Here is a 22,438-nt window from a genome sequence, read left to right as displayed (position 1 = left end):
CGTTGGTAGATTCTCACTGAAGGCATCAAAACTATGAATGAACACATGTGGAGTTATGTACTTAATAAAAAGTGAAGACCTGACCTCCACAGTCACCGGACCTGAACCCAATCCAGACAAGTGCTAAACACCTCTGGGAACTCCTTCAAGACTGTTGGAGAACCATTTCAGGTGACGACCTGAAGAGTGTGCAAAGCAGTAATCAGAGCAAAGAAACTAGAATATAAAACATGTTTTCACTTATTTCACCTTTTTTTGTTAAGTACATAACTCCACATGTGTTCATTCATAGTTTTGATGCCTTCAGTGAGAATCTACCAACGTAAATGGTCCTGAAAATAAAGAAAACACATTGAATATGAAGGTGTGTCCAGACTTTTGGCCTGTACCATAGGTTGGTGCAGATTAAATTGCTTATGCGTTTTCTGAATGTTGGGTGTCATTCTCAGTCCCCACAGACCCGCCCATCACACGGCCGTTCCCACCGCGGGGGACAGGAACGGTCGCCTGCGACCTTCTGCGCCTGTCAGCCGGATGGCAGCGGCGACGTCAAGTTGTCAAGCGTCACAACACTTTTCCTGCACCACCTAGCCGTCCTTTTCTGGCCCCGATACGACATGAGACAGGAGATGTTTTCAGGCCGACACTCATTGTCACATGAGTCACCAAACATTGAAAGACACAAACCGACTTGTATGTAGCGTAAAAACAGAATTCTTTTGGAATTTTAATTTTTTGGGGCCAGGATTTGTCTGTCACTTACATTGCCTGGGGCCTAAAGCTTGAGTAAGTAAGTCCACCCACGCCAGCAGAAACCATGCCTGAAGAACAACCAGGACGCAGAATCCAGGAACAAATTATCTAGATTACACAACTACCGAGGCCACAAAAGCACGTATGCGCTCAATCTTGCGGCTCCATCGGCCGAGTTTCACTAAATTCGCCCTCAACACATCTCACAATGTTCATGATGCAGTGGAAACACGAGACATGAGATCGGTGTTCAAATATCGTCCTGAAAAAAAAAAATGTCTATGAAGTGACCTTGCAAGCCAAAAAGTCCCGGAACGCGACGCTCAGCAGTTTCCATGGATACCCTGTGACTGTTGATCTCCTGCAGCGCGCAGCTGAAGCACCTGCATGTGGAAGTCGGTGCTGATGCCGGCCAGCACGTCATGGCAACCTCGTGAGCACGGACGCTCGCAACCGCAGCCGATGCTCGTGGGTCCGGTGTGAGAGGGCTCGGGAAGAAGAAGTGATTGTCACTGTGAGACACTGCAGCACAGCACACGGTGACACAACGAAACGTGCGCTCTGCTTTAAACCGTCACCCTTGGTGAGCAGCGGGCGGCCGTGACAGGCGCCCGGGGAGCGGTGTACGATTACGGGGCCGCTTCCTTAACCGCTAGGGCCACCACTGCCCCAAACCGGTAATATGGAGGAAAAACCAGTCATCTGTCGGATTATGACACCGCTACGTAGTCAGGTTTAAGCGGTGTAAAACTGAAACTCGTGCAAGGTCAGGAGTGCATTTCTGCTCCAGGCCCTGCCCTGTTGTGAAATTCAAGTTTGCAGATGGAACGAAGGAAAGAAATGGAGAGTTCATAACGCCAATAAATTACTAAATACCAGAGGCTGCTGTTTACATGTGCATTTAAAAAAAAAGTATATATATATACACACACACACACATATATATATATATATATATATATATATATATATATATATATGTGTGTGTGTGTGTGTGTGTGTGTGTGTGTGTGTGTGTGTGTGTGTGTGTGTGTGTGTGTGAATATTTAAACCAGGCCCGCGTCGCTGACCTGTGAGTGACGGGCATCCATCACAGACGGCGACAAGAACGCGACACACGGCCGTCCACGAGTGAAAATCCGACAATAACAAGGAGAAAAAAAATCACATCACGACACTTCGCGTCATTCCCTGCGTCCCCTGCCGAGGGAGGGTGGCACTCGGCGACAGATGACCCGACCAGAGGGACGGAATGCGACACATCACGGAAGGCGGAGTCCGCTTGTGTTTTTATGTCTTTTTTTTGTGACCCTATAAACTGGGCAAATAAATATTTAAAACAAATAAACAAGCCATATATGATTATAATTGGGGGTTATTTGTGCCGAGTCGCCTCCCACCACCGCTGCAGGGCAAGTGGGACTCATGTGATATTATTATTATTACTATTGTTATTACTGATGTTATATTTTAATCGAAATAACACACACGCACCAGACGGGAGCAGGACAGACGCCGTTAGCGGCGCCCAGAAACGGGACGGTGAGCCAATCGGATGAATTGATCTGGCCGATCGGCGCCGCCCGTGATTGGCAGGTCCCGGGGCGGATGAGCGGCGAATTTGTATGTTCTTACCTCGGAAGCGGGTCGGATGTTGCGCGCCACGTTATTCCATAGTGGATCTGCGGCGTCCCGGCTCGGCTCCGCTCGGTTCTGGCGCAGCGTGACTGGCGCTGGCGGCAGCGGCTCGTCCGTGTGATGGCGAACGCGCCGCGCTGCTACGGTGAGGCAGGCGGGGTTGCCAGACCACGAGGCAGAAGCGGGCGAGAAAGTCAACCCAGGACGAACGAGCATTCTTTTTAGATAGACGGATAATCGCTTAGTGCATGTATTTATTTATTCATTTTGCCCGAGTCGTTTCCTTACGGCTCAAACGTATCAAGCTAATTCTGCTCTTACAATGGTTAACGATCCAAATAAAGCGTAGGTGACTTCACGAACTTTGTTGCAAGTGTTGGAACCCTGTGAAAATTTACCTTAAATACGAAGCCGTCTTTTTGACCCAGAACCATTGATATTCAGTAGCAACGTAAAGTCAGCGGTTTTGGCAACTATAGTCCCAGTGCGATTGACAGGTCCCGAAGCCAATAAGGAGGAAGGGCGCACTGCGGAGGGGCGGGCGGCGGTGCCGAGATTTGTAAACAGGTTAGGTGGAGCACCGGGCGGCTGTTTTTCTTCAGCGCTCCAATTCGGCGTGATTTTACTACGCGGTAGGCAATAACAGACCACAAACTCTTTTATTTCAGCTTTCAGCTAGGCAAAGTGAATTGATCCAAAAGACCCCCCCGCCCTCCAAAAAAGCGACATCATGCCGCGATCCAACGATCCAAAGAAATTCAGTAATTGGTAATTGACTAGTAATTATCAGTAATTGATTAATCAATCAGCATTGAAAAGTACATTTGGACTCCGAAAAAAAACACGACGACAGCCAAAATCTACAAATGCAGAAAACATGGATCAATGGCGAACCTTTCCACAAAAACGAGCCCAAGCGCGCTTTAGCGTCACTAAAGAAGAACTCAGGAGAACATCTGAAGACCTGCAGGCCTCACTTGCTTCAGTTAACGTCCACGTTCAACCATTAAAATAATAATGATAAAAAAAAAAAAAACACAAAACCGCGTCTTACTGCTCCATACCATATACATCCTGAAGAAACATACTAAAGATTACACGTTCTTCATACCAATATACAGCGCGTTTATTAGCTTTAATTATGGTGAATTTATTTGGCTATGATTTCACACATAACGCGCGTACAAAAATTAATTCGAAGCCGCCGTCGCAAATGAAGCGCAGCATTGCGTTGGAGCGCCCTCTAGCGTTCAGAGTTAATTCGGCAGCGCATCGAAAGACTGGTGTTTTTTTTTGTTAATCAATCAGGCTTTAATGTTCAAAGAATAAACACGAAGCAACGAATGATTAGCTGTAACAAGCTATCAGAAGTGGTGTCATTTTCAATGGCACCGAAATACGGTGAAATTGTAGTCAAGTGGCAGAGGGCACACGCATTCTCTGCAAAAGTTCATTTACAGTTACAGCATTTATCAGACGCCCTTATCCAGAACGACTTACAATCAGTAGTTACAGGGACAGTCTCCCTGAAGCAATTTAGGGTTAAGTGTCTTGCTCAGGGACACAATGGTAGTAAGTGGGGTTTGAACCCGGGTCTTCTGGTTCATAGGCGAGTGTGTTACCCACTAGGCTACTACCACCAAAGTTCAGAGTTTGCAGATGTTGTGGCAGCAGTGGTGCCAGCGACTGATGGCCAGCCCAACATCTGCATCGTCACAATCGCAATTAGAATTTAAGAACATTTAAATAAATGCACATAATGCATTGTTTTACCCAGCTTTTGTCGCCCAGATTTAAGAACGTTTAATATTCTACAGTTTTACGCAGTGTACGTAATGCTGATTAAATTCAACACTAAGTTGAGTAGCGCCTATATTAAAATTTACGGTGCTAATTTAACAGCGACAGCTGTCTATTGAAGTAGGAAATAAGATATAAGGTATAAAATACTTTTACAATATACTTGTTTTGAATTCACGTCATTATCAGTACATTAGTATATCAAATATACTTGAAGGGGGTAATTTACAAATTGTATTGATTTTCTACAAAATATATATATAAAATGGGTTTGAATAGGAAAAAAATGGCTAAAAGTGGGGTGGTAGTAGCCTAGTGGGTAACACACTCGCCTATGAACCAGAAGACCCGGGTTCAAACCCCACTTACTACCATTGTGTCCTGAGCAAGACACTTAACCCTAAGTTGCTCCAGGGGGGGACTGTCCCTGTAACTACTGATTGTAAGTCGCTCTGGATAAGGGCGTCTGGAAAATACTGTATATGTAAAAGAATAATTGACTAGACGTTGAGGTAGTAATGACGTGTTCGAACCCACATCCGCTGATGCACTGGAGACTGTACTTGGTCCAGTTTTATTGCTTCTTTAATCAGTTCACCTAGACTCAGCTGTACTAAAACAATTGAAAATGGCTCTTGGACAGACAGAGTCATTTACGACATCAACGCCGTCTGGAATGGAGTTTTTTTTAATGCACAAAAAATAGTTTCCCGTTCCAAATAGTTTTTAAGGAAGGCCATTTTCTCCCACCCAAGTCTCTCCACCATGGGGCGCTGCTGGACTTTAAAATTGTGCCTTTTGACAAGCCTGCGTTTCTGTACTGCTTCCCACCTCATTGTGATTTCCAGATAAATTTAATTTGGGGAAAAAAAATAGAAGAAAAAACACATTTCAGTAACTTTTAATCCCTGAACGGTAGAAACCAGGGGTACTAAATGGCACACACACACACACACACACGCACACACACACACGCAGAGAAACAGACATATTGCAGAAATGAGAGGTCTGTGGTTGGCAGGGGTCGCCCCTCGTCTGGTGACGGCTCAAAAAGCACAATAACGAGAAGCAGAGGAAGCGCCGAGGCCGACTGTATTTACACCATTCACAGCACAGGGATACAGAGGCATAAAAAAAGAATAATTCCTAGACCAGGGTTCGCTCACAAATACTGTCGAAAATGAGCATCATGGTTTTACAGCGGACAGGCTCGGGACGTTTCCAACGGAATTAACAAATTAAAGTTTCAAGAGTTCCAAGGAGAAATGAGACTTTAAAAAAGGGTAAAAAGTAAAATCCCGTGGGTCTGAGACCAGCAGCATGACTGACACGTCGGTCGGTCCGAGTCACTGTTTATCGGGGACCTGCCGAGCTGCACCGTCCTCCTCGCTGAAAAAGACAGAGAAAGGTTTTATTGCAGAAAATATGCAGTCATTAAAATAATTATGATGGTAATAATAATAGTAATTAGAAAAAAACAACATCTGATGAAAACATCACTGAGGCTCTCCGTGTTTTGAACTGCGGTTTTTGTCCCGCGCCCAACATTCCCCCCCCGGGGGACCGCGGTCACGGCACAGTTACAGAATCCACTATAAGCCCATTCATCTCAGACCTTCGGCTGCTAATGAGCAGATGCCTCACGTGCTGCTCAGAGGGGTTCGTCAGCAGACTAGAACTAACTAGTCAATAACTAACCCGCACAACCAGGGTGTAGTGGTAGTAGCCTAGTGGGTAACACACTCGCCTATGAACCAGAAGACCCGGGTTCGAATCCCACTTACTACCATCGTGTCCCTGAGCAAGACACTTAACCCTGAGTGTCTCCAGGGGGGGGGACTGTCCCTGTAACTACTGATTGTAAGTCGCTCTGGATAAGGGCGTCTGATAACCAGCTAATGATGCAGGTTACCTGCCGAATCCACAGGAAATCTGCTAATATAACCGCATATCCGTCATTAATAGCTGGTAACATTATGTGGATTGTGTTGACTTTGTACGCGAATAAGATCACGCATGGTATTATTTTCACATTACATATTTGTATTGTGATCCAGTTTTCATAACTGAATTGAATTTCCCTAGAATGTTTTATATATGAATATGTAGGAAATATGGGCCACAGGGTAGTTAGTGACGTTGCCTCCAAGGCTATGAGTTAGAACCTCGGGGCTTGTGTGGCCAGAGTTTACATGCTCTCCCCGTGTTGGTGCGGCGTTTCCTCCGGGCTCTCCGGTTTCCTCCCACCATCCAAAGGCACGCAGACCGGGTGAACTGGCGACTCTGAATTGAGTCTGAATGGGTGCGAGTGAGTGAGTCGGCATGGGCGCCAACAGCCGCGACCCTGAGTTACAGGACCAAGAGGGTTATGGAGCGTTAATATATTGAATGCAGTGGTAGATGAAATCATTTGAATTATTGCCTTCTGCTATGTGGTCAGTGACGTGGTCTGTTAACTGATCACACGACGTAGAAATAATTCAAACGGGGATGCACGGTGTGTTCAAATATCATCTCATTTCTGCCCTTGTCCTGTGGATCCTCCAAACACTCATTACTAAAACATTAATAAAAGGTGCTGACCAATCGCGGCTGCCCTCCACGTCCGCGATGGTGTCAGGCAGGGGCTTGTGGGCCGTCTCAGGCAGCAGCATGGTCAGGGCAGCGCCCACCAGTGGGCACAGGCCGAACACCACCATGGGGGCTTTCGGGCTGTACTTCTTCAGGAGGTAGATGATGGGGGCGATGACTCCGCCCGCCCGGGCGCACATGGAGCCCAGGCCAATCCCGTTTTGCCTGGAAGTAATTAAAAGAAATTACCTTCATTTTGTTTCCGTTCGGCTTGGGACGGTGCAGGACCCACCGCGGCGCCTCTGGACCCGGTCGCCCGGGTGTTTGTTATCAGGACGGTAGGGGTGATGCTGATGGGACCAAGAGCAGCCGAGGGTGGTAGTAGCCTAGTGGGTAACACACTCGCCTATGAACCAGAAGACCCAGGTTCAAATCCCACATAATACCATCGTGTCCCTGAGCAAGACACTTGGGGGGGACTGTCCCTGTAACTACTGATTGTAAGTCGCTCTGCATAAGGGCGTCTGATAAATGCTGTAAATGTAAATGTGGTGACAAGCTTCAAAGCACTGGTTCTCAGAGCAAATCGCACTGCCGCGTCGGACTAGAACCCACTGTTTTATTCTACAGGGTGGGCCATTTATATGGATTCACCTTAATAAAATGTGACTGATTGGTGACATTGAACTCATTTTATAAGTGGTCAGAAACTTGTAAATAACTCACAAAAGAATAAAGTTACGTGAGTTAAACCAAGGACACCATTGTTTTTCTTGTGAAATTACCAATAAATTTGATGTGTCACATGACCCTCTTCCTATTGAAAAAACAAAAGTTGGATCCAAGATGACCGACTTCAAAATGGCCACTATGGTCACCACCCATCTTGAAAAGTTTGCCCCCTCACATATATTAATGTGCCACAAACAGGACGTTAATGTCACCAACCATTCCCATTTTATTAAGGTGTGTCCATATAAATGGCCCACCCTGTATAATGAGGCGTCAACCAAACGGTCAGAAAAACAGCTCTGCGTCACAGGACGTCTGGTGTCCCGATTATCCCTCTGGCCGCACGACGCCTGACGCGATGCACACATCGGATGAATGGAAGTAGATGTCTGTGGCATTTAAAGCTAATTACCGTTCTTGCGGCGGCGTCTGAGGAGGGAGGCGGGGCATGCCGCTCTACCCACTACAGCAAACAAGCCATCACTCTGGCGAGAGAGCGCCACTTATAAACGAAGCGCTTAACGCCTCAGCAGGAGCCTTCATATTATATCGGGTTTGGTAATATGCAGCTACGCAGCCACAGTTTGCAGAAGACCGATTATCGCTATTGATTGTTGTGAATGATAAAAGGAATGAGTTTTTAATAATGCTAATAATTATAGTCATCGTTTACAAGCCCACAGACACTAATTAGAGACTAATTAAGGCAGCAAATGAACACGGGAATCATTTCAACCAAACCGCACAGATTTGGTAGGTTGGGGGTGGGGGGGGGGTCTTGATTATGGATCGTTCTGATTGATTGGGAATCTGGGACCGGGGGCATCGAGGGCAGCTTACTGAGAGAGATTTATAGATAATGCTGCAATTATTATCATTCATGTTGAATTAGCAAGCCACTGGAGGGTTGTAGACGTGACGCAAATATGCTTTAAATATGGAGGATTTATGATGCACTGACGTGCCAAACCGAGACAAAATGTTGTTGTTTTTCTTATGGGATCCAAAGCGAAGGCTGTAAAACGCACCGTAAAAACGGTGCATGGATTCATAAAAACTGATTTTAGCCTCAGCTGACAGATTACGGTCCAGCCGGCCCTGAATGAGGTAAAAAAAAATAATAATAATAAAAACTAATGAAAATATTTTCATCAGGCATAAAAAAAAAAAAAAAAAAAAAAAAGTTTATCCAGCTCACTCTGCCGATGAAGTCATGGCGTGAGAAGTACCGTGAGGCCGCTGTTGACCTCACCCGCGGGTGCTGAGCACTGCGGGGGAACACAGGGCGTGTCTCACCTGACCACAGTAGGGAATATCTCCGCAGAGTAAACGTAGACGATGGACAACGACGCCGTGATCCCAAACTTGCCAATCATCGCCAGGACTGTCCTTACAACGAACAATTCTGTCGAAACACACACACACACACACGGGGAAATTTCACGACTTTCTCTGCAATGATCCCACATTTTGAATGCAGAGTACTATCTTGCCTTACAGGTGAACTTTATGCCTTACAGGTGAAAGTTATTATCACTGTGTACATCAAAAGGACGTGATCCTTTATGCAAACGAGAACGTGCACCACGCCGTAGCGTGCCATTCCGCCACGAGTTCTTGCCATGAATGCGTTCCCAGAAGATGATTATTATCGTGTGTGTGCACAAAATAAAAAAGAGTGGGCTGCATTTTGGGACTTTATGGGCTGTGCGGGATTTTAATTTTTTTTTCTTTCAATTGAAAAAGCAGAATTATGCTGACAGACAAAACGTGGCACACGCGTAATACGCATGAAGAACCTGAAGCCCGGATGGCAGAGGCTCACCGTCGGGGATGAAGATGGTGAGCAGGCAGGCCAGGCCCCCCACTGCCAGGAAGGCCAGCTGGGATATCCGGCGGGAGCGGTTGAGGGTGAAGAGGGTGATGGTCCTCGCCGGCATCTCCACCATGCCGAAGATGAACTGCGTGAGGTAGATGTTCGTGCCAAAGTCTGAGATGTTGAGGGAGAGGCCGTAGTAAACCAGCACGTTCACAAACCTGCGGAGGGGGGCAGGGGCAGGAATCATCCGTATTTTGTTGCCAAAATTCCACATTTTTTAATGGTAAGTTTTGTGCACCAGAACTGAAAAGGTGCATTGACAAGATGAAGACATAGAAGGGTGTGTCGCCTCTCCTCTCTGTGTGACAGATTGGTGGAGTGCGTGATTTGATTTTTTTTCGGGATTTATTTCAGAATGGGGGTAACGGTCATGGGTGGTAGTAGCCTAGTGGGTAACACACTCGCCTATGAACCAGAAGACCCAGGTTCGAATCCCACTTACTACCATTGTGTCCCTGAGCAGGACACTTAACCCTAAATTGCTTCAGGGGGGGGACTGTCCCTGTAACTACTGATTGTAAGTCGCTCTGGATAAGGCCGTCTGGTAAATGCTGTAAATGTAAAAAAAAAAAAAAAACTCAAATTCTGTCCCTTTCCACTTTCGCTGCACTTATCCAGACAAGGAAACCGATTCAAATCGAATTCCGCACATTTCCATGTGGCGCAGGAGCCCCGAACAGGGGCTGCAGGTTATGTCCCCCCCCCCCCCCCACCACCACCACCCCAGGTGGCCGAGTGCCACCGCTTACTGGCATGGAGCTGCTTCTGTGAGACAAAGAAGAGGAAATGGGAGGAAGTGCGTCCCACAGGAAACAAGATGAGATGGGGGGGGGGGTGTTAAGCAATATTTATGAATTATTCACAGTTTTCATCACTGCTGTATTACTTTACTTTACTTTACTTTACTTTACTTGGCAGACGCTTTTATCCAAGAGGAAGACACCAGCAATACTCAAAACTAAGAGCCCTGATAAGGCCGAACTTGTCAGAAAAAGAACATGCTCGGAAATTGTTAAGTGCTAGACGAAGAAAAAAAAAATGTGTGTGTGTGTGTGTATATATATATTTTTGTGCAGTGTGTGTGCATGTGCGTGTGTAAGTGTTAGATTCGTCTGAAACTCGTCTGAAATGCTGTGTGGCCAGGATATGTCACATTACGTCGGACTTTTTCACGACAGCGGCTCTCTGTGGCTGTGGCCGACACAGACGTATGACCCTCAGCTTGATGGTTGCCCCGTTTCCTGCGCAGGTTCTGCCGATTTTTTTATTCGCCATCGGAGACATTTTTGATTGGGGTCACATTCGCACGTCGCCCTTACCACATGTAGAAGATAATGAGAGACTGTCTCCTCATTTTTGGGGTCCGCACAAGATCGACGACGGTGGCCCTCCTCGTCTCCCCCATCGGCCGCTCGTCTTTATCTTCCTGAGAAACGACCAGAAACGCTGCTCATCCAGTACAGTACCGTACAGTATGTTGCGGCGTAAACACAGACCAGCAAAGGCGGCAGCTGGGGCATATAGAAAACATTCATCATATTTACAGTGACACACAACTTTATAGAAATATATTTCATATTCATGGAAGTTTTTTTTTTTTATATCTGCGCCCTTTGCCCGGGTTCGAAGTTGCACGTGCAAACTGTCTGTGATGCCGTGGCGGCAGGTGACATCTGTGCAGGCCTGGCACCGACCTGGACCAGCTCGAAGTCGTCCCGCAGCGGATTCCCGTTCACCAGTGCCGCCTTGCGGATCAGGTCCAGCGCCTCCTCCCTCTTCTGGTTCGCCATTAGCCAGCGGGCGGACTTGGGCAGCACCCTGAGGGCAGAAGAATTATTTCTCTGGTCTCCATAGCATCCGGAAGGGAAGGGTGCGGGAGGGTCTCCAAAGTGTCCCAGCGCTGCAGCCCGTCCCCTCCTTTAGTGTGTTTGGTTTGTCTCTCACCAGATGTAGAAGATGAAGAGGAACCCTGGAGCAGAGATGGCCAGCTGAAGTTGGCGCCAGTCGCGAATCATGTAGGCCACGCCCGCCAGCAGAATGTACCCGAAGCCGAAGAAGTAGTCTGTGATGATGCCGGCCAGCATGCGGTGCTTTGAGCCCGTCCATTCGGTGCCTGGGGTTCACAAAGTGGCAGGAATTATTATGTGATAAAATAATGTTTCAGTGTACAGTACAGGCCAAAAGTTTGGACACCTTCTCATTCAACGTGTTTTCTTTATCTTCATGACCATTTATGTTGGTAGATTCTCACTGAAGGCAAAACTATGAATGAACACATGTGGAGTTCTGTACTTCACAAAAAGTGGAGACCTGGCCTCCAAAGTCACCGGACCTGAACCCAATCCAGATGGTTTGGGGTGAGCTGGACCAACAAGTGCTAAACACCTCTGGGAACTCCTTCAAGACTGAATATAAAACATGTTTTCAGTTATTTCACCTTTTTTTGTTAAGTACATAACTCCACATGTGTTTATTCATAGTTCTGATGCCTTCAGTGAGAATCTACCAACGTAAATGGTCCTGAAAATAAAGAAAACACATTGAATGAGAAGGTGGGTCCAAACATTTGGCCTGTACTGTAGTTCACAAAAACCTTAAATGCAGGTGATTGGTTACTAAATTTGCATTAAATTAAAATGCTGTTGGAACCATGCATAAGAACACAGACAAACATGCAGTCTATATGCAGTCTATTAAACTCATATATTTTGCAGTGTTGCCTATATGTAAATTAGAACGTGTGTACAGTGTGTAAAACGCAATGCCGGGTGGAATTTAGACGTCTGCGACTTCTGTAATTCTCACTGTAAAGTAAAGTGAAGTGATTGTCACTTGTGATACACAGCAGCACAGCACACGGTGCACACGGTGAAATGTGTCCTCTGCATTTAACCCATCACCCTGAGTGAACAGTGGGCAGCCATGACAGGCGCCCGGGGAGCAGTGTGTGGGGACGGTGCTTTGCTCAGTGGCACCTTGGCGGATCGGGATTCAAACTGGCAACCTTCTGATTATGGGGCCGCTCCCTTAACCGCTAGGCCACCACTGCCACTGGGCGTGGCGACGTGCGCCAATGATGAAAAAGCCATGTCTGATGCGTGTGTTGGTGCAGCGAAATTCGACATTCGGCAACTGACCCAGCACAAAGGCATTCATGATGACGGCGGAGATGGTCGTCCCGACCACAAAGCGCAGCAGCATGTAGATGTAGAAGTTGGGCGCGAAAGCGGCTCCGACGCCGAACACGGCCTGCAGGGCCAGGCCCACCAGAATGATGCTCCTGCGGCCGTACCTGGAGGAGATGGAAGCACCGCGTGAAAGAGTTCCTTGCGCCCCGCGCCCGACACCGTGGACTTCAGAGAGCGGGGACATGTGCTGCACATTAGACTCGCCCGGCGAAATGGCGAGTGTTAAAATTCTTCGAATGCCAAGCGAACAACGGGGCATTTGAAAAGCTAATCGCGCTCAAAGCCTATGAACTTCGGCGAATCAAACGACGGGGTTCGTTTGTGCGCTGTGAGTGTGTTGAACCTGTTGTACCTCCACGTTTACGCGTTTTATGAGGCCGGCGAGGCTGCTTCTGAACAGAAAACAACGCGGGGACACCGGCGAAGACAAGGAGTCGCCGGGGAAGTGGCAGAGGCTTCGGCTTACTTATCTGCTAAGGGACCAAACACCACGGCACCCAGCAGGAGGCCAAACATGTAGACAGCCGATCCGATGACGTTCAGGTTGGCTCTGTCGCAAACTAGGTCCCACTGAAAAGGAAGCACAAGAGTCCGACTGCGGAAAACCGTGGAAAATTCGGATGCCGTTGGTGAAACGGGGAACTCTAGAAAAGGTCGGATAGGCCGTGGCATGGATCTGCGCTCCAGACGCGAGTCTCCCGCCGCCACACTGCTGGAGCGGCGCAGATGCCTGCACCACGGGAGGCCGAATGCTCTGCTTCTCTCACACACACACACACACACACACACACACACACACGTTCCCTCTCGAAATCCGACCCGCCATTCCCAGGAGGAGCTCCGACTGTACGGGCCTAGAGGCGAAGGACGTCCAGAAGAACGGCGAGAACTCACCTCCGTGACGACTGTGCTGAGGAACACCTCCTTGCTGTACTCCCAGCCCCCCGTGCAGCCCCCCGGGGCAGGAGTGTCACCGCTGTGGTTCAGGTGCTCTGGGGACACGCATGCGGAGCCCGGGTGGCTGAAGTTGAGGCCGGGCCCTGGATCGGGCGGCGGGGGCCGGGTGGAGCGGCACAGATGTGGGGGCGCCGCCCCCGTGAACACAGTCACCAGCATGTGGAAAGCCAGCAAAATCTGGGGCAGGCATATCCACACATAGAGGATCTTCTGGAACTTTCCGAAGCCCCCGATCTGGTTGAGGATGTGATCGAAGTACATGACGTCCTCCCGTTGGGAACGGAACTCCTACGGATGTGTGTGTGCGGGGCCCGGGGAAGGGGTTAAAGTCGGCAGCATGGGCGAGAGAGTGACCCGGGCGGCCGGAATGCGCTCGGCCTTGAGCTCCCTCGCTCACACCAGGGCGAACTGGTGGCGCCGGCGCGCGGAGAGCAATATAGCCGCACGCCTGCCGCGGGGAGGGGCCAAGACCCGGAGGGCGGGGTCAGGAGTATTTTTCTGCATGGGTCGTTCCCTCTCTCTCTCTCTCTCTCTCTCTCTCCCTGAGAGTGTGTGGGTGGGGAAACAGTAGTTTGTTATGCGTGTGCAGTTTTATTAACACCACGTCACGTCCCACCGTCTAATTGCCGGCATAAATCAGCTCTGCTGCTGGTGAAAAATGCAGAATTCCCACTTCGCAACGGGACATCTTTTGTGTGACCTCGTGGTCTTTTTTTTTTTTTTTTGTCCTGCCCTCTTCACCCCAGGATCCGTCTGCCATGGTGCCGTCGACAGGACACAAAGGCTGCAAGTGAACACCATGGGAGAGGATCAGGGAGATCCCCTCATATTCCTCCCTGGTTCATGTTACCCCAAGATGACACTTTGCGTCTGTAGATGGATATCAGAGGGGAGAAAAAAATCGTAACAAACGTAGGCGTCCTAGCACGTGTTCGGCTTGGGCTGAATTACAGGTTTGTGGCTTGGTGATGATTCCAATTTACGTGAAGGTCGAGGTATAAATACGCACGTATAAATCCACAGTTCCGGCACAATTCAGTTCCGCTAAAAAAACCCAAACAGAACTAACAAACAGTAAAAAGAAAGAAGTTCCAGCGCTGAGAACCACAACAGGGCAGTGCCATAAATTCTGGTTGCCGATGGCAACTGGATCATTTCGGCAGGGCTAAGGATTAGACACGCAGATCACATACAGTGTGATCTGACAGCACAACGCACACCGCCCAGCCCCGCCCCCAGCCGCCATTGTACATCTGAACGTGGCCTGGTTGATGTTATCACCCCGTTTGATTAAAAACCGACGTTTGTTCTTCCCGACAGGGTCCATCTGACGTTCGGATTGGATTGTGCATGATTTCGTGCCAACTCTCAACTTAATAAGTTTCCCTGTCAACTTACACTGTTCTTACAAGTAAATTTGTCACAATTTTTTTAAATGTAAACTCCAAAAACTGATATGTAATTGGGGTTTTTTGGCTGCTTGGATAACCTTGAGTCTTTTCATGGTTTAGTTGCTTGGCCAGTGGCATTCTGGAGGCGTCTCGCACCTCTGAAATAAATTCTCAGCCCATTCATGTCCCCCCTTTTAGAACAGCGAATGGCAGAACAGCCTGGCCACGACCCTCCTGCTCTGAGAAGTAAGCGTGCTGGAAGCTGCGCTGGAGGCGCTCTGTGGAAAGGCTGAGGCTGGCCTTGTTGACCTGACCCCCTGTGCCATTCGGAGGCTCAGGAACCCTGGAACCCGGGGTCAGGTAGCCCAGGTAGGTCCGCCCCAGAGCTGCTGACTAGCCGAGGGTGGCGTATGCACGACAGGTCATCTTGCGGATGGAGACGGTGGGAGCGTGCCGGTGCTTGAGGCTTGGAAGGGAGAGCAAGCCGCTCACAGACCCCGAGTGGTAACGGCAAGTGGCTTGCGGTGGATGGAAGGAACGAAGGAGGAAATTCCATGGATGTGAAGAAAGTGGAAAGCAGCAGAAAGTCCTTTTATGGATCCTGCAGCTGGACAGTGTCCATTAAAGGCAGATGCTTCAAGCGATATGGAGCAAGTTGACCGTCAAGCATGAAGATGCTTCACCAATCAGACAGGTAATGGCTCAGTGGACTTGTTGGGCAGGCTGCACGAAGAGAAGATGAACGCCTCCCCTCCTTTTCTGGCGCTCTGTAGTGCCAGGCCCTTTTAACAGCAGCTTCAGACTTGTTTGTATCGTTGCGGGAGTCTCCCGCTCAAGTGAGGGGCTCATTAAAGGTCTGGCGCTGGGCCGCCGGAGGCTCAGCAAGGCTGTGGATCTCAGATGTTCTCCTCCCCGCTTCTTTTACTACATATATACGCGAAAAGCTCCGTTCTTTCGTCTGCATTTCCCCTCCAGGAATTTATGGAGAGGTTATCTGGTGGGTGTGTAATCGCTCACGTACGAAGATCGGGTTTCGCAGATTCGCCTCAAGGCCTTGAGGTGGTTTACAGTACGCGCCACTCGCTTACAGGACTGGCTTGATCAACAGTGGATTTCCCGACACACCTAATCAGCATGCCACAACTCATCCGTATTTTATTAATTTACACAACAACATTAATTCACCCCCCCACCCCGGTGAGAAAAGTGTCCTGGTCCGGCAATGTTAGCAATATGTGGGAAGCGCGTGGATTAAATTGTAGCCACGCCCCTCATCATAAGATCCCAGAGATTGAGGAAATGCTGGTTAACTGTAGTTTTATGATGTCACTGACTTGAACCCTTACCTGCATTTTTCAATCCATACGTTCAATAATCTTGTACTGACGGCGACACTGTGTTCCAATGAAATCGTCATTACTGCCCATATCAAAGTGAAAATGAAAATAAAAATGAAACCTTGTTACAGTAAACCCTCAGTGTTCCCATTCTCGTACCATGCTAACTTGTAGTCAGATAGTAGCAGGATCCTACTTTACGACTGAAGCGCAAGAAACAGCAGAGATGCAGAAATTCTGACAGTGAATTATAGGAAATGCAATAAAAATATTTCCCAGAATGGCAGAAATAACAGGTAATTATGACAATCAAAGAACCCACGTTGTGTAAGCGGGAAAATATGTGACCTTCAGCCTGATGCAACAGACCTCCTCGAAAAACACCTGCGGCCACCTGCAGTGCCCCCCCGTGGCCACATGAGGCGACTACAGGTTTATGCAACGCATCTTGCACAAGTTACAAAACCCAGCATATGTAACGGCCTGGTCATGGTTATATACCGGTATACTATTTCAGTTGCCTTGGGTGCGTCATTATATGAGGGGGAGAACTGGCGCAACTTTATTACAGCAAGCGTAATATGAATATAAACACCAACAAGGTCCATAATAGTGCACTGAGTGCTCAATGCACATTTACAGCATTTATCCAGAGCGACAGTTACAGGGACAGTCCCCCCCTGGAGACACTCGGGTTTAAGTGTCTTGCTCAGGGGACACGATGGTAGTAAGTGGGGTTTGAACCTGGGCCTTCTGGTTCACAGGCGAGTGTGTTACCCGCTAGGCTACCACCACCCGAGACGAGCAGGGCTCCAGGCACCCGGGCCGCATTCTGCGTTTATCGCTGCAAAATCAATGGAATTAATTAAAGTGACTTGCTGGATTTTAGCAGGATTTCATCGCGTCGCCGGAAATAAAGGCGGCGCGAACCCGCGTGTCAGACAAGTTCTCGATTACAACGATAACCTCAAACGCTGCAGGAAACACCGCTTCTTTTGTCCACCAGGCAAGAATAATATTGTGAAATACACTCACAGCTTCCTTGTTCTGCTGCATATTTGTCTGGTGTGTAGGTGGGCAGACATGAAAATGTCCGCAGACGCATGTGAAGTGAAGCCTAATGGTCTAATTTTTGGCACCAGAGCGTTCTTTTTCATTTACCTTGACAGCGTTTAGCAGACGCCCCTTATCCAGAGAGATTTACAGTCAGTAGTGACAGGGACAGTCCCCCCTTGGAGACACTCAGGGTTAAGTGTCTTGCTCAGGGACACAATGGTAGTAAGTGGGGTTTGAACCTGGGTCTTCTGGTTTATAGGTGAGTGTGTCACCCGCTAGGCCACCACCACCCCTTTTTTTTCGACATTTATATTTAAAAGGTGTAGTTGTCGTTTTATCTGCACCCAGTAAACTGTGCTGGGCCGGAGACCCCTTTACCCTGAACAAACACCGAAGGAATGTCAACTCAAACACTTCCAAATCCAGCGAGAAAACACAGGCGTGAGCGACGGCGAGTTACCAGGGGGGAAATATTTCCGCCGCTCCCTCCCCACCGCCAGGAATCGGCTGAAAGCCGGGCCTGTTTTCTGCCGTTTGAACACGCCGCCCTCGGCCCGTGCTCGGTCGGAAGATAAGCGGCGGCTGGCGTTGGACCGGCGTCCAGGGCGTGTCGGGATTGGTCAGGTGCAGGCTGGGCCGGGGCGGAACTCGACAGTGGCGCTCTTAGGCAAACGCCGGTTGCCGGGGGGGGAAGAAATACCTCCCATTCAGACCAGTGCGTCAGGCAAAAGGTGGGCTTCTGGAGGGCGCACAGAGGGGAGCTTTGTGTCCCTCACCAACAGGTCCGGTCCTCCCCCGATCGCCCCCTTCCCTCCCCTACCCGCGCGCGCCGCTCGGTGCTCCATTAGCGACGCCGAGCTCCCGCAAGATGCTTTCGCCGCGCTGCTGCGTCCTCCTCGTTGTCCTGGCCCAGCAGGTAAGCGCTGCCGCTTCCTCCTTCGTCGCGTTTGAGCTGTTCGACACCAGCGACTAGCCTCTCAACGGTTACAACAACCTTCTTGATACTGAGTGAACGTATGACGCGAGTGTCAGCTGCACGTTGTCAGTGGAACCCGTGGGACAGGCCTTGGCTGAGAAGAGGCATTGCCGGGGATTCGTTTTTTGGCGTCCTCGCGCTATGAAACGAGCTCATTCTGCAAACTTGACAGGTGGGCTTTACATTTCTCGGGGGGGTCGGGGGGTTCCACGGCCTCTCAAGCACCTGGGTGTCAGAAGCCCGGCCCGCGACAAGGGAATCCTGGCAGCTGCAGAGAGAGAGAGGGGCTTCTATTTCCATCTCGACAGCGCGCATGCATACGAGGGCCGGTGGTGGCCTGGCGGTTAAGGAAGCGGCCCCGTAATCACTGAGCAAAGCACCGGCCCCACACACTGCCCCCCGGGCGCCTGTCATGGCCGCCCACTGCTCACTCAGGGTGATGGGTTAAATACAGAGGGCAAATTTCACTGTGTGCACCGTGTGCTGTGCTGCTGTGTACCACATGTTTCAATCACTTCACGTGCATGAATCCCGACAGAGCCCCCCACGCACGCGAATCCACGGTCCGGGCGCAGGGCTGTTCCAACCTGCTCCAACGTGCTCGCGGATGGGCTGTGGCTTTAACTCCTTCATTTTGCGTGTAACCCCCCCCCAAAAAGTATGTGTGTAGGGCCCAGAACAACGGTGGTGCGGCGCGGAGGGGGATGTCCACGCCGGAGCGAAGGCAGTTCTGCCAGTGGCCCTGCAAGTGCCGGGCGAGGCCGCAGTGCGCCCCCGGCGTCAGCTCGGTGCTGGACGGCTGCGGGTGCTGCAAGAGTTGCGCCCGGCAGATCGGCGAGGCCTGCAACGAGAGGGACGTCTGCGATCCGCACAAGGGAATGTACTGTGACTTCTCCCGCGACCAGCCCCGCTACGAGGTCGGGATCTGCGCCTGTAAGTTTCCGGCCTTTTCCGCCAGCAGCGTGTGCTAACGACACAGGGTGGTAGTAGCCCAATCAGAAGACCCGGGTTCAAACCACACTTACTACCATCGTGTCCCTGAGCAAGACACTTAACCCCAAGTGTCTCCAGGGGGGGGGACTGTCCCTGTTACTACTGATTGTAAGTCGCTCTGGATAAGGGCATCTGGTAAACGCCGTAAATGTAAATGGTTCCCGCAGACCTGATGGCCGTGGGCTGCGACCTGAACGGCGTCCGCTACGAGAACGGCGAGACCTTCCAGCCGAGTCCGATGTACAAGTGCATGTGCATCGCCGGGGCCATCGGCTGCACTCCGGCGTTCGTCCAGAAGCCCGCCGGGCTGCTCGGCCCTTCTCCAGCCGGCCTGAGGAGCTCCCAGGACGGCAAGAAGCACCGGCAGGACACGGGCTACTTGCCCATGCCAGGTGCGTTGCCGTCAGTGGCGTCGTTGTCATTTCGTACCATGAGGGCCTTGTGCTGGTAGTGGGGAGGCGGAATGTGAGCGTCCATTCAGGGAGCAGAAGAGAGGGCCGAGTGTGGTCGGTAAAGCAGGTAAAGGCCGGCCCTCCACACAGCCGCGCCATTCATCGAGCCCATTCGCCGCACATTACACGGCTTTTGCTTGGCGCCGAGAGAAGGATTTTTTGGGTTTTTCGAGACACCACAGGAAAAAAAAAAAAAAAAAAAAAAAAAAAAAAAAAAAAAAATATATATATATATATATATATATATATATATATATATATATATATTTTTTTTTTTTTTTTTAAATGCAAAGCTGCTATTTTAGCTGGATGGTAAATAAGCGGTATGAAGGAGACCGAATGTCATCAGTGGCTATCCAAAACTGGGAATATAAAACAGTCTGAGTTCATGCCGTAATTACCACTAACCAGGTAACCGGTGACCATCCCACAGGTATACATAATTATTTGAAAGGTATCCTGCATACAAGGGGTCGACCAGAATGGGACAAACGGCACTACGATGGCACAATAACATCAGGAAAAAAAAAAATTATATTATTTCAATGCTTTATTTATTTCCCCCGGCCAGTACAGACTGCAGGCACCCGCACCTCTTCATACCCGCTCTCCGTAGCCCGTGCCATCGTCACCTCGGGGCCTGGCATTGCCACTGCTCAGATACATGATGCCCCTTAACTGTAATTACCGAAAGCTTACAGGGATCCTCCTTTAGCCTGGAAGAAGAACTGCCTGGTGCAGACCACCCCATGGAGCCCCTGCTCGCGGACCTGCGGCCTGGGCATCTCGGTGCGGGTCAACAACGACAACGGCAAGTGTGAGATGAGGAAGGACCGACGCCTGTGTCTGCTGCGACCCTGCGAGAAGAACACTCTGAAGAGCCTGAAGGTGAGCAGACAGGAATTTCCTCCGAAATAGCTGTTCGGTGCTATGGCCAAGCGTGTGAAGAAATAAGGGTTTAGATCCAATGTTAGAAATATACAGCATTTACCAGACTGCTGCTACATTGAAATTTACATATACAGTATTTACCAGACGCCCTTATCCACAGCGACTTACAATCAGTAGTTACAGGGACAGTCCCCCCCTAGAGACTAGAGGTGTGAACCTTCACTGGTCTCACGATTCGATTCGATTCGATTGCGATTAGCAGTGCCTTGATATTGATGCACCGCGATGCATCCCAGCCATTTTCTACATGGTCACATGATGTTTCCAAATACCAGAGTTAAGGTCTCGTACGCCTGTGTGGACACTCTGATTTGCTCCAGAGCAGAAAAACTCCTTTAAATGCACATGGCACTATGTTGTGGGCGGAGTTGATCGTCTTCCCCGGTCCTGATGCAGATCAACATCTCCACCGAGCAGAGGAACCGAGGTCCTTGTATTATATTATTTTGTATTACATAAAAGCAGTAATATTTGGTATATGTAATGTCCAAATTGGTCACGTGAAAATACGTGCAGTGTAAAACTCCTACCCGGAGTGGCGCTGTTCCCAGATCAGGCTGAAATTGAATTCCACGTCATCATGATATTATTGATTATGTTCTGCACTGCATCGATGCAGAATCATCCACATATGCATCTCGATGAATCGATTATACGATTCATTTTAACACCTCTACTAGAGACACTCAGGGTTAAGTGTCTTGCTCAGGGACACAATGGTAGTAAATGGGGTTTGAACCTGGGTCTTCTGGTTCATAGGCGAGTGTGTTACCCACTAGGCTATAACCTCCCCTACATCTCGCTGCCAACGTGTTCAGGGCAGAACAAACGACGTTAATTCCACCCATTTCCACAGGGTAGAACATGCAACACACAACAGCGCGGGACTAGAGGATCTTCTCCATGTCCCAGGCCTCCAGGCAACAGAACGTTTGCTATGTCTCAATGTCTCAAATGTCTAGATCCCGCGGGGAAAGACCTGCCTGGCCAAATTCCAGGCAAAGAAGGCCGAGAAGCTCACCCTCTCCGGCTGCTCCAGCAAAAAGAAGTTCCGGCCCACCTACTGCGGGGTCTGCACGGACAAGCGCTGCTGCGTGCCCAACAAGTCCACCGCCATCAGCGTGCAGTTCTCCTGCAAAGGCGGCGCCGCAGTGCAGTGGAAGATGCAGTGGATCACCTCGTGCGTCTGCCAGAGGACGTGCTCCAGCCCCGGGGACATGTTTTCCGAACTTCACCTGCTGTGAAGAGTCAGCTGCTCCCGGACTCCTGCTTGCCCTCCCTCCACCGGACGAATCGTGACTACGTTTCTGAGATAGGGGACAATCTGTAGAACTTTGAATATAATAAAAAATATATATATATATATGTGTCGAGACAAGTTAGACCAGGGGTGGGCAGACCATGAGGGCCACGTCCGGCCCGCTGAAGATTGGTATAGAATTGCCGAAATAAAAGTCGTAATTATGACGGCCCTCAATCCGACTCGTCCTGTAATCCCTGGAGTTCCACCAGGTGGCGCGGATGGAGCTGAAAATCTTTTGCCCCGAACCCGACGGGTTTTTACGCTCGCTCGCGCGGTAAAATGGCCGGTCAGGTGGTGCGTTTCGACTAGTGAGAGAGGTGCAAAAATGGTGAGGCGGTGCGGAGTTCAAACGGACTCTAAACTCTGCCATTTACGTTTTGGTTGCACCGGCGACGAAAGCAACGTCTGGGGCGCGGGACAACCTCGACCATGATCGTTAATAAGCGTATAAACGAAATATT

The 22,438-nt window shown here is 49.5% G+C and overlaps 3 protein-coding genes across 7 annotated transcripts in view; 1 reads left to right on the top strand and 2 right to left on the bottom strand.

Moving 5' to 3' along the window:
• Window positions 1-2,530, bottom strand: part of fynb (FYN proto-oncogene, Src family tyrosine kinase b) — a 44,058-nt gene extending 41,528 nt beyond the window's left edge. For all 3 annotated transcript variants that reach the window (XM_028953518.1, XM_028953521.1, XM_028953522.1), the window contains exon 1: window positions 2,389-2,530. The gene's annotated coding sequence lies outside the window, so the exon portion shown is untranslated. The remainder of the gene's footprint in view (window positions 1-2,388) is intronic.
• Window positions 2,531-5,076: 2,546 nt separating this feature from the next.
• Window positions 5,077-14,200, bottom strand: LOC114763761 (organic cation transporter protein). 2 transcript variants are annotated; one of them, XM_028953516.1, is made up of 10 exons: window positions 13,456-14,200; window positions 13,028-13,131; window positions 12,511-12,665; window positions 11,318-11,486; window positions 11,068-11,191; window positions 10,693-10,799; window positions 9,320-9,531; window positions 8,791-8,899; window positions 6,775-6,987; window positions 5,077-6,535 (listed from the first exon to the last, which is right to left on the bottom strand). In XM_028953516.1, the coding sequence occupies exons 1-10, from the start codon at window positions 13,777-13,779 to the stop codon at window positions 6,343-6,345; spliced, it is 1,710 nt and encodes a 569-aa protein (XP_028809349.1). In that variant the 5' UTR covers window positions 13,780-14,200; the 3' UTR covers window positions 5,077-6,342. The 2 variants fall into 2 exon arrangements, with proteins under 2 accessions (XP_028809349.1, XP_028809350.1); XM_028953517.1 differs by having other exon boundaries at window positions 5,077-5,580; window positions 13,456-14,199.
• A 3,630-nt stretch (window positions 14,201-17,830) lies between these two features.
• On the top strand, window positions 17,831-22,113 carry ccn6 (cellular communication network factor 6). 2 transcript variants are annotated; one of them, XM_028953091.1, is made up of 5 exons: window positions 17,831-18,218; window positions 18,938-19,211; window positions 19,439-19,663; window positions 20,439-20,611; window positions 21,637-22,113. In XM_028953091.1, the coding sequence occupies exons 1-5, from the start codon at window positions 18,171-18,173 to the stop codon at window positions 21,916-21,918; spliced, it is 1,002 nt and encodes a 333-aa protein (XP_028808924.1). In that variant the 5' UTR covers window positions 17,831-18,170; the 3' UTR covers window positions 21,919-22,113. The 2 variants fall into 2 exon arrangements, with proteins under 2 accessions (XP_028808924.1, XP_028808923.1); XM_028953090.1 differs by having other exon boundaries at window positions 20,418-20,611.
• The last annotated feature ends 325 nt before the right edge of the window (window positions 22,114-22,438 follow it).

This window comes from Denticeps clupeoides, chromosome 14, assembly GCF_900700375.1.
Source record: "Denticeps clupeoides chromosome 14, fDenClu1.1, whole genome shotgun sequence".
Classification (NCBI taxonomy): Eukaryota; Metazoa; Chordata; class Actinopteri; order Clupeiformes; family Denticipitidae; genus Denticeps; species Denticeps clupeoides.
The sequence above is the reverse complement of the archived record's forward strand: the minus strand, read 5'-3'. Positions and strand labels throughout refer to the sequence as shown.

What these genes read in the sequence shown, in the direction of transcription:
- LOC114763761 (XM_028953516.1), bottom strand. Translation starts at nt 13,779, where the DNA reads ATGTACTTCGATCACATCCTCAACCAGATCGGGGGCTTCGGAAAGTTC. An exon ending in ACGACTTCGAGCTGGTCCAG is followed by an intron (nt 10,800 to 11,067) that starts GTCGGTGCCAGG and finishes GTCGTTTCTCAG; the next exon opens with GAAGATAAAGACGAGCGGCC. An exon ending in GTGGAGGGCAGCCGCGATTG is followed by an intron (nt 6,536 to 6,774) that starts GTCAGCACCTTT and finishes CCTGTAACTCAG; the next exon opens with GGTCGCGGCTGTTGGCGCCC.
- ccn6 (XM_028953090.1), top strand. Translation starts at nt 18,171, where the DNA reads ATGCTTTCGCCGCGCTGCTGCGTCCTCCTCGTTGTCCTGGCCCAGCAG. An exon ending in GGGCTACTTGCCCATGCCAG is followed by an intron (nt 19,664 to 20,417) that starts GTGCGTTGCCGT and finishes AATTACCGAAAG; the next exon opens with CTTACAGGGATCCTCCTTTA. An exon ending in ACACTCTGAAGAGCCTGAAG is followed by an intron (nt 20,612 to 21,636) that starts GTGAGCAGACAG and finishes TCAAATGTCTAG; the next exon opens with ATCCCGCGGGGAAAGACCTG.